Below are 16,008 nucleotides of genomic sequence, written 5' to 3' on the forward strand. Positions count from 1 at the left end.
TTCTGTCCAGCTTGCATTAGAAAAAAAAAAAAAAAGTTGCACTCTAAAAAACCGTGATCAAGTGACTGTATGTAAAACTCAGGCGGGGCACCTGGGTGGCTCAGTCAGTTAAGTGGCTCTTTGTTTCAGCTCAGGTCATGATCAAGGTTCGTGAGATCAAGCCCCCCATCGGGCTCCCTGCTGACAGCGCAGAACCTGCTTGGGATCCTCTCTTTCACTCTCTCTCTCTCTGCCCCTTCCATGCCCACACTCTTGCTCTCAAAATAAACAAACTTAAAAAAAAAAAAAAAAAATCAGGACTCCTGGCCAAAAAAGTTAGTGGTGACACATCCAGACCAAACTGCTGTGTGGCCGCTACTGGCTAGAGTTGAGTGTTAAACACTTTGTTTCAGATGCGGGGCAAGCTGTTTACGTCTGTACCTAGCCCTACTAACCAAAAAAGAGGCTTCGGACACTTTAGAAATGAATTTAAAATGGGAATCAAATATTCCTGTTGTCCTGGAACTTCCCAGGTAAATAAAAACAAGGTATAGTTAGCAACAATATATATTGATCTCCCCTGACCCTCGTCCCCAATGTTAGAGGGTTTTCTTGTATTAGGCTTACTTGTTCCTGTGCTCACAAGATTTTTTAAGTCCTGGTCAGTTACATAATTCAGTTTCTGGCACATGAGTGAGGTAAGCCTTCATTGTTAAAATTTCTAAATGGCCCAGCTATAGCCACCCTCCTGTGCCGTGTCTCCGTGGGCCTTCCAGACGCATCCGTTCGCCACCCCTCTCCAGCTCTGAGAAAGATGGAACCCGACGAACTACCTCCCGATCCCAGTTGGGTTTGGCCAATGGTGGGCACCAGCTGGGTTTTGGAGCAAGAACGAGGCCGACCACCTAGTCTCCTGGCTCTGTCACTGCAGGGAGGTCGCAGGCTGGCTGTGTCCCACTTCAGATGAAGGCAGCCTTTCCCCAAGTTCCAGAGTGAAGGGCGTGGCTGCTCCCTCCTCTGGCCTCTGACGGTACACAACCCTCCTGGTGGTTAAGCTCCACCCTGGGAATCTCGGCGAAAGTGTCCTCAAACTACACGGAGTGTGCTTATTAGCTCCTGCTATGGCCTGACTGACATATGTCTCTAGTCTTACCGCTCTGAGCACTAACCACATGCATGCAAGAAAAAATATCCTTGTAAGAATCATTTTCTAGAATCTGAATTATCACCGTTTGGAAACATTTTGCACCAATTTAAAAGTCTGCCTTTGTGTCTTAAAGAATCTTAGAATGAACGTATTTTATCGTTAAGCCTGAATCGCGTCTAAATATTTAACCAACACCTGGCGTATCAACGTTTAGCCTTGAAGGTGAACAAGTGACAGCACCTCTGAAATTATGTATATCTAATCCTAGAAATAGCCTCATTTTTGTATTATGATCCTGCCCTTGGTATTTTGGTGTGTCAGTGCCCTCTGCTGGTAAGTTAATAAAATTTAGGTCTTCCAAATCCAAAACGTGTATCTTGGGGGCGGCGGGGGGAGCAGTAAGGGGTAAATGTACCGTTTAAGAAAAAAGCCTTATCTGTAACCACCTAGCTCCTGAACTTCCACACCATTGTCAGTATAAGCCCAATTAATTACAATGCTCTATCACAAAGTCTAAAACTTATAATTAAAAAAACAACCACGCTAAACAGTCCTTCCTCTTGGTACATTTCTTGGTTTCTGAAACACTCTTCTGGCGTTCTGTCCCACGTATGTGGCACAACATGCCCCAGCAGGTCTCAGCACCGTCCGGTTCTTTCACCAAGGTCTAGGACACCGACATGTACATACCAGACACGTGAAATACGTTATGTCTAGATGTGACATGTACTACGTATATTTAAATGAAAGATGTACATTCAGCAGAGGACAAAGTTTTGGTGGTGACGTTAGTAGTCGGACGTAGGGCGGGATCTTTCTGTAGTCTTCAGCCACCTCCAAATACAAACTGGAAGAGACGTATGTAAACAATATGACCCAACGGCTAAATTTTCTTACAAATAAAAATTGCACCAAATATTCTAAATAATATAGAAACATAAAAGGTTGCTCAACCAATTTTAATAACATGACATAAAGCCCCTACACTTGATAGAATCGTTATGCAAAATACATAGATGAATACTGTCTTCTTTTAAAAATATAAAATAAATAAGCAAGACATGTGAAAATAGGCAAGTTTCCATTAAATAAATGAAAATTTTAAAAAAAGAAAATTTTGCTTTCCATATCATTTGAAGAAGGGAAATTATCATTTTAAACAATATTCAAGTTTATTAAACAAATTAAAAAAAAAGTATTATAAAATGTTTAACTGTCATCAGCTTCGAGGTTTATGTTGCTCCCGAATTTTGCATATAACTGAACTTTCAAATCTGCTAACACCCGCTGAATTGATTCCACTCTGGCTTCTAGGGCGTCAATTTCTTCTTGCAAATTTTTCTGGAAAAAATAAGTTGTTTAAATTAATTCTATTCAACGGATGGTTTCTGAGCGTCTGTAGACGAAATAATATAGGGGAAGATTTCTAGGTCAAAAACTTTCTAAACTTGGATAGGCAGCTAAGGGACACTGATAATTAAACCTAAACCAAAAGTCTGAATGCAGCTATTTTTAATTCATGATTTATATTTGCTTATTATAGAATACATCAAGCCTGTTTCCTCAGTTTTTGCTGATTTAAAAAACAAAATGGATAAAAGAAAATTAATTCCTAAATTGTCATATCCTAATAAAGGAAGAGCCTCTATTACAAACACTTCTGGTAAACAGTTTATCAAAGGCCTCGCTTCTGACCCAGCCTCTTCCAATGTCCCCCCAAAATAACTACGAAACGAGAATGACAGAAATTCACAGTACCACCAGTAATTTAGAATAACAACTTATAGTCAAAAGCTGGCAGAAATTTTCACTAACTGCAAGGCTCCTGGAGCTAGACTTTGAGAGACAGTAGTAGTGGGTGCCTCATTCATGAAACAGATCAGTGCCGCCCACATGAAATGCATGGAATATGAGAAGTTCCTTCCTGTCCAGGATCAAAAAAAAGGATTTCTCCTTAAACATGACCAAGAAACTCTGTCAGTACTGGGCATTCTTCCCTTGTTCCCCTGCACTATTTCAATGTTATTCTTTTAGAAATCTGGCCAATGAATCTCAAAGGATGGCCCCCGGATCACTTAGAAACTTGTTGGAAACAAATTCTGGGGCCGCACTCCAGGCCTCCTGACCGAGAGATTCTTGGGATTTCAGTGACTGAAACTGTCCACAAGCCCTCTGGGTGACCCCGATGCCTGCTACAAGTCTGAGAACCACGGCGGTAAGAAAGAGAAAGAAGATGTACAGCTATCAGAAAGGAGATAAAACTCCTCTACCCAGAAAACCTAGTTCATGAATGAAATTGTAACATGCAAGGAAATTATTTTAAAATCGCAGACCCTACCACATTATCGCACATTTCTTAAACCCCCCCCCCCCCCCCGCGAAAGTCTCCCCTTTGCCTTGGGCCGGGGGAGCAGAAACCAGTCCCCGGGCCAGACCTAGCCAGACGCTCGTTGGGACAGCTTTACTGGAGGACCGCCATGGGCGTGCACGGACACTCCCTGCTCCCGTGGCAGCTGTGACAGGGCCCAGGTGGCCCACTAAGCCTCAGATACCTGCTGCCTGGCCCTGCACAGGATGTTGGCTGACCCCTGCTAAAATAAAGTCAATTCATTCAACTTGACTGACAGAGTTCTTCAAGATGTGGCCACGATTTCGGATGTTCCCAAATCTCCAGCAAATTAAACTCTTACTTGTATTTTTGTGCCGTGATCGTTTTAGGACCATCCACACACATGACCACCCCGCATCCGTCTGGAACATCCCGTCCTCCTTTCCAGAGAATACCCACTTACTGTCAAGCTGCTTCACCCCTCCGCCAGGGACCCCCTCCTGGCCCTGATGCCCACGCCAGACCCGGTCCTCCAGCCGCCTCTCTCCCCACTCAGCCTCCCGCTCGTTAGTAGTTTGACTTGTTGAACTTCCTCTTTCCATTTACACTACACACTCTGCGCAGGCAGGAACCAGGCGTGTTTCGTGGTTTCCCTGTCCTCCCTCCACCCCCGCCCCCCAAAACCCCAAGCCCTGCTCCATGGCAGAACCCGATAGAGGGTAAGCAACCCACAAATACTTCTGGGATGAATGCATGAATGAACGAATGAATGTATGAATGACCACATAAAGGGTCACTACCTGCGGGGAGAGGGAGGACAGTATGTTCAGAGCAGTGGACACAAACGATAAACTATCTTGAAATACATCCAGCAAGACTATTTCAGGGTGATTAACAAGGAACAGAATTATAAAATTTTACTACGAAAGAGAAGATTTAAACCCAAGAGGAGACACACCAATGTTTCTGCGTGGAAGATTCTGGAGGAAAAGGGTTGGTTCTTCCCACAGGTTTATTAAATGTGGGTTTAATTCAGAGGAAGTTTTGCTTTCTATGACATTTGAAGAAGGGAGACTAACATTTTAAATAATATCTGGACTGATTAAGCAAACTTCAGAAGAATTAGGAAATGTTTGATTTCTATCAGCTTCTCATATGCACAATGTGATTGTTCTTCTCATAGACGGGTGGAGGGCATGTGAACCGGAAACTGATTTCATACCGTATCTCAAATGCCTTAAGTGTCAATAAATCCATACTCTGACCCAGTAATGACATGTGTCTGATCATTTCCTTAAAAGAATTTCCTAAATGTGAAAAAGCCTCAAGTGTAAGAATGCTCATTGTAACATGACTGTGGGAAGATACTGGAAACAAGTGGACAGTGTCCACCAGCATGATGTTAAACAGTCATCAAAAATGTTGTTTTTAAAGCATGTGTGCTTGGCCCAGAGCAGGCCCCCGATGACTTTCTGCTGGACAAAGGAACGTTAAATAGAACCGGATTTAGAACTGGGCAAAATGTGAAGCAAACCTACCCAGAGAAAAGAGAAGGTGAGAACATGAAAGAACTATATGAAAATATTAATTAAGGATGACTATCTCAGGGAAATGGGATTCCGGGTGATTGCTGCTGTCTCCCTTATCATATTCTACAGTTTCCACACAGTTAGGTTAGAGCATGGGTTCTGCAGTCAAAAGGCCACTCCCTCTGTGTCCCCCTGAATGAGTCCATGACCTTCCGCAGCCTCTACCCCTCAATTCTAAATTGGGATGCGTGGTCCCTATTTCTCAGACCCCTTGTTAGCACTGAACGCAATCACGCCTGCCAGGCTTTTGGAGCATGCCCGGGACGCTGGAAGAACCCCCGGAGCGTCACCTCGCAGCTGCCGTTCCCCGACACCTGGAATTAACGGGGTCCGTATAGCAACACACACCCTGACTTAAGAGCTAGACTCCCTCGCCCAGGGAGAGACTTCAACATACCTTCGCTTCTTCTAACATTTCCTGTGTTTCTTCTTGAGAATGGCTAATGAAAACATCACCAATTTGATAGGGTATCATTAAGCAATCATCATCCGCAAGCATGATGTCCTCACAGGCATCTTCTAAATTTTGGAGTTGTTTCTATACACACAAAAGGAAACAGCCATGAAAAGCGCACTCAAAATTCCCTGATAGAAGCTGAAACGGCCCATTTTAATTTGGGGACACCAGCTCCGGGAGAGATCCTTTCACAAAGGTATTCTTACACGAACCGAAGACTTTCTTACATTTTTAGATGGCGTTTCATAAGGAAGCAAGCGCTGAAAAGCGAACTCCCACACCGAGCTCTAGAGATTTCCAGAGCGGTGTTCCCAGAACACGCACCGGTGCTGGGCAGCAGGTACCCGTGGCCACTCAAAGTGTCTCCTACCCTAAGAATTTCCACTTTGGGAATTCTGCCTCCCTCGGCAGAGTAAAAACAAAACAAACCTGCACTTCGCAGCCTTGCCTGATAATAGGATGAAAGCAGATAATAACTTAAATTCCACCAATCAAATGCACCCGAACTGGACTTGCGCGCGGAGGGCCCCACAAGGAGAGGCTGGGCCCGGGCCTGTCGCGCAGGCGGGCAGGGATGGGGGTGGCAGCCCAGTGATCTGCCGGGCAGCTTCCCCTGGGGAGGGAGGCGGCTGGCTCTGGGATCACTGCAAACAACAGCGATTCCACCACCGGCCGCGTTCTCGGAGACGCCGTTCCCGGACCTGCTCCTGGAGCCCCGGCCCCGGCTCATGCCCTCAACGATCTCTAAGTTCTCACACGCCCCTCAAGCGAGGTCTTTCTTCTTAAACTAACTAGAGTGGATTGCGTCATCTGCGACAAAGAGCCCAGAGAAATATAGTCACATACTACCGAGTTCAGTTTTAAAAGCTATAGTATAAAGACCTTTTCCTTTCCTTAAATAAGATACGTTTCTTCACTACCTTCTTTACTTCTATTTCCTCCTTCAGCTCTGTGATTCTACTTGTATTCCGTGCAAATTTGTTTATCTTTTGTTGATCTTCAAAAGTAACGTTGACGTCTTCTGCAGCCTGAAAAAAAAAAAAAATGTTTAACTTTTTGCAGAATTAATTTTAAGGGAGAAGGTATAGGTTGGCTTTTTGTATTAACTCTGAAACAACTCAATAAACCATTTGCCCTCATACAGTCGAGAACCACAAGAGGTACAGAAAAATCACAAACACAGGCGTTATACTTGTTTGCTCCACGAACTCAAGATTTGTTCATACATCTGGGGCAACTGGTTGAGCGTCCGACTCTTGATTTTGGCTCAAGTCAAAAGCCCAGGGTTGTGGGATCGAGCCCCATGTTGGGCTCCATGCTAAACATGGAGCCTGCTTAAGATTCTCTCTCCTCCCCCTCTGCCCCTCTCGCACTCTCTCTCTCTGAAGAATAAAAAAAAAGATTTGTTCATACATCTACGATCTCTTCTGACATCCTACAGAATAATACCTAAGCTACAAAAACACTTCATATATAAACAACAATTAGGAGTAAGTCCTAAATCAAGTCAGCCAACTTTGGCCTGGAGCACAATTTCTCGAGTTAGAACATTTGTCATCAAGATAAACCAGAGAGCAAAGATGATGTGGTAACGAACTCTGGCAAATGCCTCACAGCAGTTTCTTCTCTCAGACTTAAAACCTGCATAAGCTTACTGAGGCTATCAGAAATCTGACAGTCTCTATAATGTTTAGCACAAATGACATACTGGCAAGAAGGTTACTATGCATCTCAGTGGCTATATTCCACACAGAGGAAAAATTATGTTTCTTTTATTTTTTTAAGTGTTTATTTATTTTGAAAGCGAACAAGAGCAAGAGAGAGTGAGAGCGAGAGAGAGAGAGGGCGCGAGCATGTGTGCATGAGCAGGGGAGGGGCAGACAGAGAGGGAGAGAGAGAATCCCAAGCAGGTTCCACTGTCAGAGCAGAGCCAGATGTGAGGCTCGATCTCACAAACCACGTGATCATGACCCGATGAGAAATCAAGAGCCGGACGCTTAACTGACTGCCACCCAGGTGCCCCCAAATTATGTTTCTTTTAATGCAAAAGCTTTTACATACCTTAATTAAGAATGAGGGGCACCTGGGTGGCTCAGTCGGTTAAGTGTCCGACTCTTGACTTCAGCGCAGGTCATGATCCTACTGGTTTGTGAGTTCCAGCCCCACATCAGGCTCTGCACTGACAGTGCAGAGGCTGCCTGGGATTCTCTCTCTCCTTCTCTCTCTCTGCCCCTCCCCTGCTTACGCGCATGTGCACACACGTGTACACACGGGTGCGCACACGCACACACACACACACACACACACAATCTCTCTCAAAATAAATAAACATTTAAAAAAATGTTTTAAAAAGGGGGCCACCTGGGTGGCTCAGTCAGTTAAGCATCCAACTTCGGCTCAGGTCATGGTCTCACAGTTGGTGAGTTTGAACCCTACATCAGGCTCTGTGCTGACAGCTCAGAGCCTGGAGCCCGCTTCGGATTCTGTATCTCCTCTCTCTCTGCCCCTCCACACTCACGCTCTGCCTGTCTCCCTCTCTCAGAAATAAACATTAAAAACATTTTTTTTTTAATTTTTAAAAGAGAATGAGGTGTAATGTACTATATATATAACATGATTAAAATCAAACGTTTAAAAATATTTAGTGATTAAATTTGAAAATTAGAGTACTCAGATGACAATCTATAAAATCATAAAAATAATAGCTAACATTTATTGAGCTCTCACCGTGTGCCAAGAACTTTCTGAAGTTTATCATCACTGTTAATCCTCCAATAAATCTTAACAAGTAGGACCATCAGGAAGTAGCACTATTTTACAGATGGAGAAAGTGTGGCACAGAGAGGGTAGGTAATTTTCCCAAAGTCACACGGCCAGTAAGTGGTGGAACTGGATTTCAACCCAAGTTGACTCTGGGTCCAGACAGGTCCTCGAGCTCTCAGAAATTAAAGGGTGAAAATGTGTGGGGGCACGTGATCATGCACAGTTGGAAGAGGCAGCAGGAAGTCCTTGACTTTCATCAGATTCCCAAAGGAGGACCATACATTAAAAAAAAAAAAAAAATTTAAATACCACACTCTCCTTAGAGTTTCCCCTCATTTATAAAATAGGAATAAGAGCACTGGATTACAAGGTAAATGAGGGGGGAGAGAGGAAGGAGAGAGAGGGAGAGCGTGGGCCTTTCAGCGAGGATTATTTTTGCTCTTTGGTGAGGATTCACAACAACCACACCTCATCCTTTTACCTGGTTTCTCATGACCGGTCACATAAGAGGTGTATGCTTTTTTTGTTGTTTTTAACGTTCATTTATTAATTTTGAGAGAGAGAGAGACAGAGAGAGTGCAAGCGTGCAGAGGAGGCAGAGAAAGAGAGAATCCCCAGCAGGCTCCGTGCTATCAGTGCAGAGCCCAAAGTAGGGCTGCGTCCCACAAGCTGTGAGATCACGACCTGAGATGAAACGAAGAGTCAGACGCCATCGACTGGGCCACCCGGTGCCCCAAGAGGTGCGCACTTTGATTTCTCCAGAGGTAGAAAGTCAACCTGTTGTGTCAGGCAAGACTGGAGCTCAGTGGACAGAATGTCAAGGAAGAAGCCTAGAACTCAGCCCTTCCCCGTCCCGGGCTCTAACCACACCACAGTTTCACGTGCATCAGGCTCAGCATCAGAGACCCAGAGGACATCTTGAACAAATCCTCTCCGTCACAATACATATAACTTTGAATATTCAACTTTGTGCATGATTTTTATGAATATGGAAATTGGGAAACGCGGGGCTACACTACAGAAGCAAAGTCCATATTCAGATATCTTGGCATTCAAGTTATTTTGCCTACATGAGAACTACCAATTCCCAAAGCAAACAGGGCGTGGAGAATTCTAGAGAGTTCCTGCCTGCCTGCGGAGTTGAAACACTGAGCCCCTGAAAACCTGAATATGTATTTATAGACACATTTGTCATCCTGAGGCTTTCACGGGGTAATTCCCGCGAAAGCAACTACCACAGGGCTGGCCTGACACACAACGGAGGCTAATATATTGTTTCTGAATTTAAATGTAAATCATGCTTGATCAGACTCACATACATACAGTTTCTGAAAAGTTGTGGAGGAATTTGGCTGTTTTTCCAAAGCAGGCGTTTCCTATTGTGGTCTCACCACACAGTAGCCCCCAGAATGTACTCGGGGCCTAGAGTCCATTTCCTTAACGGTGGTTTTTTTCACCGGCGATAAGGGCTACAGGTGGTGAGTGAGGCAGCGTGAGGTCGGTGTGTAAACTGTAAGCCACCCAGTGGAGTTCTGTTTACAGCAAAAAGTGAGAAGTCAGCACCTTCCATGACTAATAGCAGTGGCTTCTGTTTTCATCTCACTGTTCTAGAACACTCCTACACCGCTTGAAGCTTCATTGTGGCGGGGGGGGGGGGGGGCGGGGGGGGGGGCAATTCTTCACTGGAGATCCCCAGACACCAGGAAGTCCATTTACCCCCTGAAATTGTATGCAGCGTGGCACATACTGGATGCACATTCCTCTGGGACTTGGCAGCTTTCCTCAGATCCTCAAAGGGATTCACACCCCCCAAGGCTGGGGACTTCTGCTTTAAGAGAAGCCAGATGTACTCACTGCTGCTCCCAAAGCCACGAGAACCCAAAGAGGAAGGAGTTATGTTTCATTTGAGGCGGCGCAGAGTGGTGGTAACAATGGATTTAAATCCACAGAGATAGTAACAATGGATTCAAATCCAAGCAAGCGGGAACTTGGACAAATGAGTCAATCTTTTGTAGCCATCTCAGGGTTGTTATCTATAAAATGGGGAAGCTGGTTCCTACCTCGCGTGAGTGATAAAATTAGCAACTAGCACAGGGCCCGTGGACAGAATCGCCTTTCAATAAATGACAGCCAAGTGCTCTGTTTCCTGAATAATGCTTACCAAAAAATCATTACAGAGGAAAAAGACCCAAGGATCTAGAAGAAAATCCTGCTACTCCAGGGAGAAATAGGACTCCTCGAGATGAAAAGTGGAAATTAAAATTCCCTAGGCCCTCTTCTTGAGACCCAGCATCTTGTGGGATTATGTGAGGCAAGTGAACCACACTCAGTCTCGCCCCACACCGAGTTTGGCTATTACCAGCAGAATGTGCCCTGACAGGTGAGTCCATCGGTATTCGAAAAACCTAGAAGGCAATTCTGGCCGGTTTCAGTCTGCCTTTATTTTTGTTTTGTAAAGGTGTCTACCAAGTCCCCAAGACAGTTTCGCTTCCTATTTTTATTCACTTTTCATGCTTACAGTCATCTATCTAACAGCTATGTGGTAAATGTTTCCTACATGCCGGGCATAGTGAAGACAGCCACCATAGTCCTACCCTCCTGAACACCTGCAAGCTTACATTCTCGCGAAGGAGGTGGGCAAAAAGCAAGGTGAACAAGATAATGCTGGATGATAATGACACATGTGATGGGGAAAGTAAACCAGTTCAGGGGTTGGAAGTGTTGGGGGCTTAGGAGTGAAGGGGGCTTCTTTAGGTAGGGAGGTCAAAGATGGCCTCTCCAGGGAGGGGCCATCTGTACTCAGGATCAGAGACAGAAATCGAACACACTCTGTTCCCAGCTGATGGCCAGGAAGATTGAATCACCTCACCTAAACATTTTCACCAGAAAAGCCATGGTTGGGATGTAAACGTAAATGTCAAGCACTCCAAATTGTGAGCAGTTTTTATTAAGTTCAAAGGACAGTCCCTATGATATTTCACACTCACTCACCGGCAGGCCTGTTTGATCCCAGGGTGTGCAGAGGGCCACACTGCACGCGCAGGTCACCGACCAGAGTGCTCCCAGCACTGGAAAACACCTGCAGAAGGCTGCTGCATCTATCAGGCCAGTCTTACTAAGACAAAGAAAGTCCTTCACGTTCTGGCCACCCCTCCACCCCTGGATATGTTCATTTACCATCTTGGCTCGACCTCCCCCAATTCTCTATTGTTCTAGCCACTCTTTCTTTCTTTCTTTCTTTTTTCAAGTGTATTTATTTTTGAGAGGGAGGAGGGAGAAGCAGAGACAGAGAGAGGGAGAGAATCCCAAGCAGGCTCCGCACTGTCAGTGCAGAACCCAACGCGGGACTGGAACCCACGAACCGTGAGGTCGTGACCTGAGCCGAAATCGAGAGTTCGGACACTGAACCAACGGAGCCTCCCAGGCCTCCCTCTCTCTAAACACACCCAGGGTCTCTGCAAGTGATGCTCTCCCTCCACAACGCCTCATCCCTTTCCAACTTTCCCTTCCCCTCCTATGTCATCGCCTAGACAGCACTTTCTCACGAAAGCCTTCTCTGCTCACAAAACAGACTCCCTCCAGCCCTCATGTCACAAGTCCTTTCTCTCATGGGTCTTAGCAGAGTTGGAAATTTTAGTTTTCCGGAGGACTACTGAGTAACGCCTGCCCCTCCCCCAGAACAGAAGTTCTACAAGGGCTATGAGGATAAGGGGATAAAAACATCACTGCTATCGCTGCTTATCACCTCCAACTGAAACTGTGACACATTACATGCTCAGAAAGTTTGCTGAATGCATGAAAATGTGTTGGTAATCAAAAATTTTGCCGAGTCCGAGGTTGAGATCATTTTTCTACGTTTACTTCATCTCCCCGCGCTTCAGTTACCACTTCTGTCAAGTGGGGGAGGGGAGAGCCTACAACCAGTATCTCCTATGGAATTAAAGATCATACCTCACAAAGCGCCCAATTTACTTATTTTTTTAACGTTTATTTACGAACGAGAGACAGAGCGTGAATGGGGGAGGGCCAGAAGAGAGGGAGACACAGAGTCCAAAGCAGGCTCCAGGCTCCGAGCTGCCAGCACAGAGCCCGTCGCGGGACTCGAACCCATGAACCTGAGCAGAAGTCAGACGCTTAACCAACTGAACCATCCAGGTGCCCCGACAAAGCGCCCAACTTAAATACAAAACAGAGGTGGCGTAAATCTTCCAAAGTTTCAGACTCCCCAGAGTCACCATGACCCTGAACCCTACTCTGGTAGTACTCAATAAGAATTTGTGGACGGCAGGCCAATAGAGTGCACAACTCATCCTGGTGTGCCTGGGGCGGTCCTGGTTTTAGCACCCCACAATAGAAGGAATTGGCTCAGACTATGCATATTGCTGAGTAGGAGAGCGAAGGAATTTGAAGTTGAATGACGCCAGCAAATCCCTTTAGCCGGGGACACTCATCAGACACCACAGAGGTTAAAAACGCTCTAGAATCACAATGGTTGTGCTCATTTAAATCCTACCTTTGCCTGTATACTTCAGTTGCCTCATCTGTAAAATAAGGAGCAAAGCAGTCTCTCTCTAAAAAGCGTGTAAGGTTAAAATAACGTATACAACTCGCTTAGAGCTGTGCCTAGCACACAATAAAAAGTAAAGCCTCAGTAACGATCAGATGTTATTATGTCCTTGCCCTTCCCCGTTTTATTTGTCTTCTATCTAGATACTTTCAAGCATCTGGGTAGACTCGGTGAGTTACAAGCTGTGAACAGGAATTCAGCGTGCTTAGTAGAATAAAAGGTGGGCTTTGGGAAAAACAGAATAAAGACTGGGTTTGCACTCCAGCTCTGCTTATTAGCTGAGTCATTTTGAGGCCACTAACCTCTGTTACGTTTCTCCATCTGTAAAATGGGAGGAAACGGTCTTTGCTAAGTTGCTGGGAGGACCGGAGATAATAAACAGACGGCTTCTGGGCCCTGGCCTATCGTCTATCCTCCATATATACAGTTTTAGTCTGGAAGCACAGAGACATGGAGTGTGGATGCGGGCGGCTCAGGGCTACACACAAGGGCTCTGGGGTCAAATTGCCTGGGGATGCAGGGTCCTGATCCGCTCCTTACAGCTGCGTGACCTTGGGCAGGTGACTACCTCTCTGGGCCTCGGCTTCCTTCCGCGCAAAGGACGGTACCAGCAGCACCCACGCTTGTGGGCTTGCGAGGGTTAAATGTGACAACCCAGGTAAAATGCCCAGCGGTGACGGCCAACCGCAGTCAATGGGACCTCCGGCTTCTCACCCCCGCAAGGACAAGGCGTGGGCCGCCGGGTCCACAGGCTCTCCACGGCCGTCCCCAGCACCGCGAGAGGCGACCCAGAGCTCCCCGAGGGTCCCGGCCCGGCTGCCCCGCCTCGGCCGGCCGGGGGGCCCGGGAAGACGCCCAGGGCGCCGGGCGCGGGGAGGCCTCGCCGCGGGGCCGCTCTCAGGGCCGGTGGGCTCGGCCTCGGGCCCCACGCCGGGCCTCAGAGCTGCACACCCCAGGCAGCCCGCGCCCGGCCCCCGAAGGCCGACCTCCGCCGCCCGCCCGAGCATCCCGCACCCCGAGCGCCCCACTCACCGCCTTCTTCATGGTGGCCGCCATCTTGGGACTGGACTACGACGCGCGGTGGGGAGGGCCGCAAGGGCGCGCCTCGGCCCGGGGCCGCTTCCAGCTCCCTGTCGGCCCAGAGCGCCCCCAAAATACAACACTGTCTCCACATTCCCTCCTACCGCATCACCGACCCGTGATTCCTAACGTCTGGGACTCAGGGAGGTAATGTATCCTGGAAGGACTTGGTACATGCCAATTAAAGGCACAGGCAACGCCCTGTGGGCCGACAGAAACTAGGGGGGTGTGGCGAACGGCCCCAGCGTTCCGCGGCGGGCGGCAGGGGGCGCCCCGCGCAGCGGGGCGGGGCCGGACGGGGCTGGGGGTGGAGCCGGGGCGGGGCCACGAGTGGACCAAAGGGGAGTTCTCTTTCATCAATCCCACAAACCTTGTTAAGAAACCGGCATGCGTTAAACAGAGCTAAGAACGAATGACCTTGGTCTAGAATGTGAGACGTTCGTGCCCTGGTGTAAAGGAGGAGACACCATTAATTTATTAAACACTTACTGCGCAATTACTGTGTACCCTGACGCTTGTGCCTCCAAATGTTTTTCTTTTTCTGTGTGTGTGAGGATTCCTTTACACTCCTAAAAATTATTGAAGACCCCAAAGATTTTCTGTGTATGTAGGTTATTTTCATCGATATTCACCATATTTGAAATTAAAACGGAATTTTAAAACATTTATTAATTCACTTAATAAAGAAACCCATTCTATATTAATATAAGTAACATTTTAAGTTATACAAAATCACTGGAAACTGGCATGGGCTTCTGAAAACAAGTCAGAGAAAAAAGGATGTAAGCATGCTTGGTCAGCAGCCGATAGTGTTTTCTACCTGGGGCTCTGGGTGGTGGGGTGTTCCCCAAGCCAGAGTCTCATGGCTTGGGAGGGTGTCATTTGATCTGGGCAACCGCTTGGACAGTGGCTGACCCCTGGCAACCATGGTACTGGCTCTGTCCAGCTCAGAAGCCCTCCGCCTCACTCTGCATTTCACGGTCTCCATTCCCCTTCTCTCCCAGCCCTGGCATCCTTCAAGCAGATCTCTTTCCCAGCAGGAGAACCAGTTCTGTAAATATAAATGGGGACTTTCAAGTCTTCTGCTAAGCCTCCTCTCCTTTCCTTAAATTTGAGCATTTCCGACCTCTGCTTCTGGTTCTTTCTCTCGCAGGGGACTGTCCCCACCTGTTTGGACCAGCAAAAGAAAGAAGCTTGTGGTGCAAATGGAAACAATTGCAGGTCAGGAAGGAAAATCACCAGTCACCACTTGAAAATACTATCCCCACTAAGGGTGACTGAACATATTCCCTTACACTAAGATGAAGACTGTCATCCACTGACAGGATCCATGTTTTTGTTTTTTGGTTTGGGTTTTTTTGACCCACGCAGTATTCTCATTTAATTGAACCGACATATGAAACTTACGAAATTGCACTCAACAGTATCAGATTTTTTTATTTTGCTTGAGCTTGTAAAATCAGTGTCCCTGTGACCTTGAATCTACATTCCTGCATAGCAGCCAGCTGCTGCTGGTGATAATCAGGTAAGGCCTGTTTAGCTAACAGGCCCTCTCCAGGGCCCTGGCAGATCCCCACCTGCCCCATCCTTGTGCCTAACTGTCAGACCCTCCAGGTATATGTACTTGTCACTGGTCAGGCTTCTGTTCTAGCAGATCTAAATGAGAATGTTTGTGTGTGCATCTGTTTGTTCGAAATCTGTATCGTTGCAGATTCTATTGCAAAAAGGAAGATGAATTACACAAGGTGCTTCACATCAAGAAGCTTACAGTTGGCACACATGTATCCCCACAAATTATAGCATGGGAGCTGCAGCCCTGGGACCAGTGCCTGAGGGGTCCTGGGGAGGAAGAGCTTAGCTGGAGTAGCCAATGAAAACCCTGGAATTGGTGGCAGGCTGAATGGATCAAGAAGGGCAGGTGCTGAAAAACATAGACAAAATTCCTTATCCTCATACAGCTTACATTCTAGTGATCAGAGACAGACCATATTCAAAATACAGAAATGAATTATATAGTATGTCAGAGATGAATGTTATTACTATGTGTTATTAATAGCTATAAGAAATGACACTTGGGGCACCTGGGTGGCTCAGTCC

The 16,008-nt window shown here is 46.7% G+C and overlaps 1 protein-coding gene across 1 annotated transcript; it reads right to left on the reverse strand.

Moving 5' to 3' along the window:
• Positions 1-2,066: 2,066 nt before the first annotated feature.
• Positions 2,067-14,102, reverse strand: PFDN4 (prefoldin subunit 4). The gene is made up of 4 exons (XM_019458108.2): positions 13,864-14,102; positions 6,422-6,529; positions 5,442-5,582; positions 2,067-2,467 (listed from the first exon to the last, which is right to left on the reverse strand). Exons 1-4 carry the CDS (start codon positions 13,885-13,887, stop codon positions 2,336-2,338), a joined length of 405 nt encoding a protein of 134 aa, XP_019313653.1. The 5' UTR covers positions 13,888-14,102; the 3' UTR covers positions 2,067-2,335.
• Between the last annotated feature and the right edge of the window lie 1,906 nt (positions 14,103-16,008).

Source organism: Panthera pardus, unplaced genomic scaffold, assembly GCF_024362965.1.
Source record: "Panthera pardus isolate Hobbes unplaced genomic scaffold, ASM2436296v1 HiC_scaffold_25, whole genome shotgun sequence".
NCBI classification, from domain to species: Eukaryota; Metazoa; Chordata; class Mammalia; order Carnivora; family Felidae; genus Panthera; species Panthera pardus.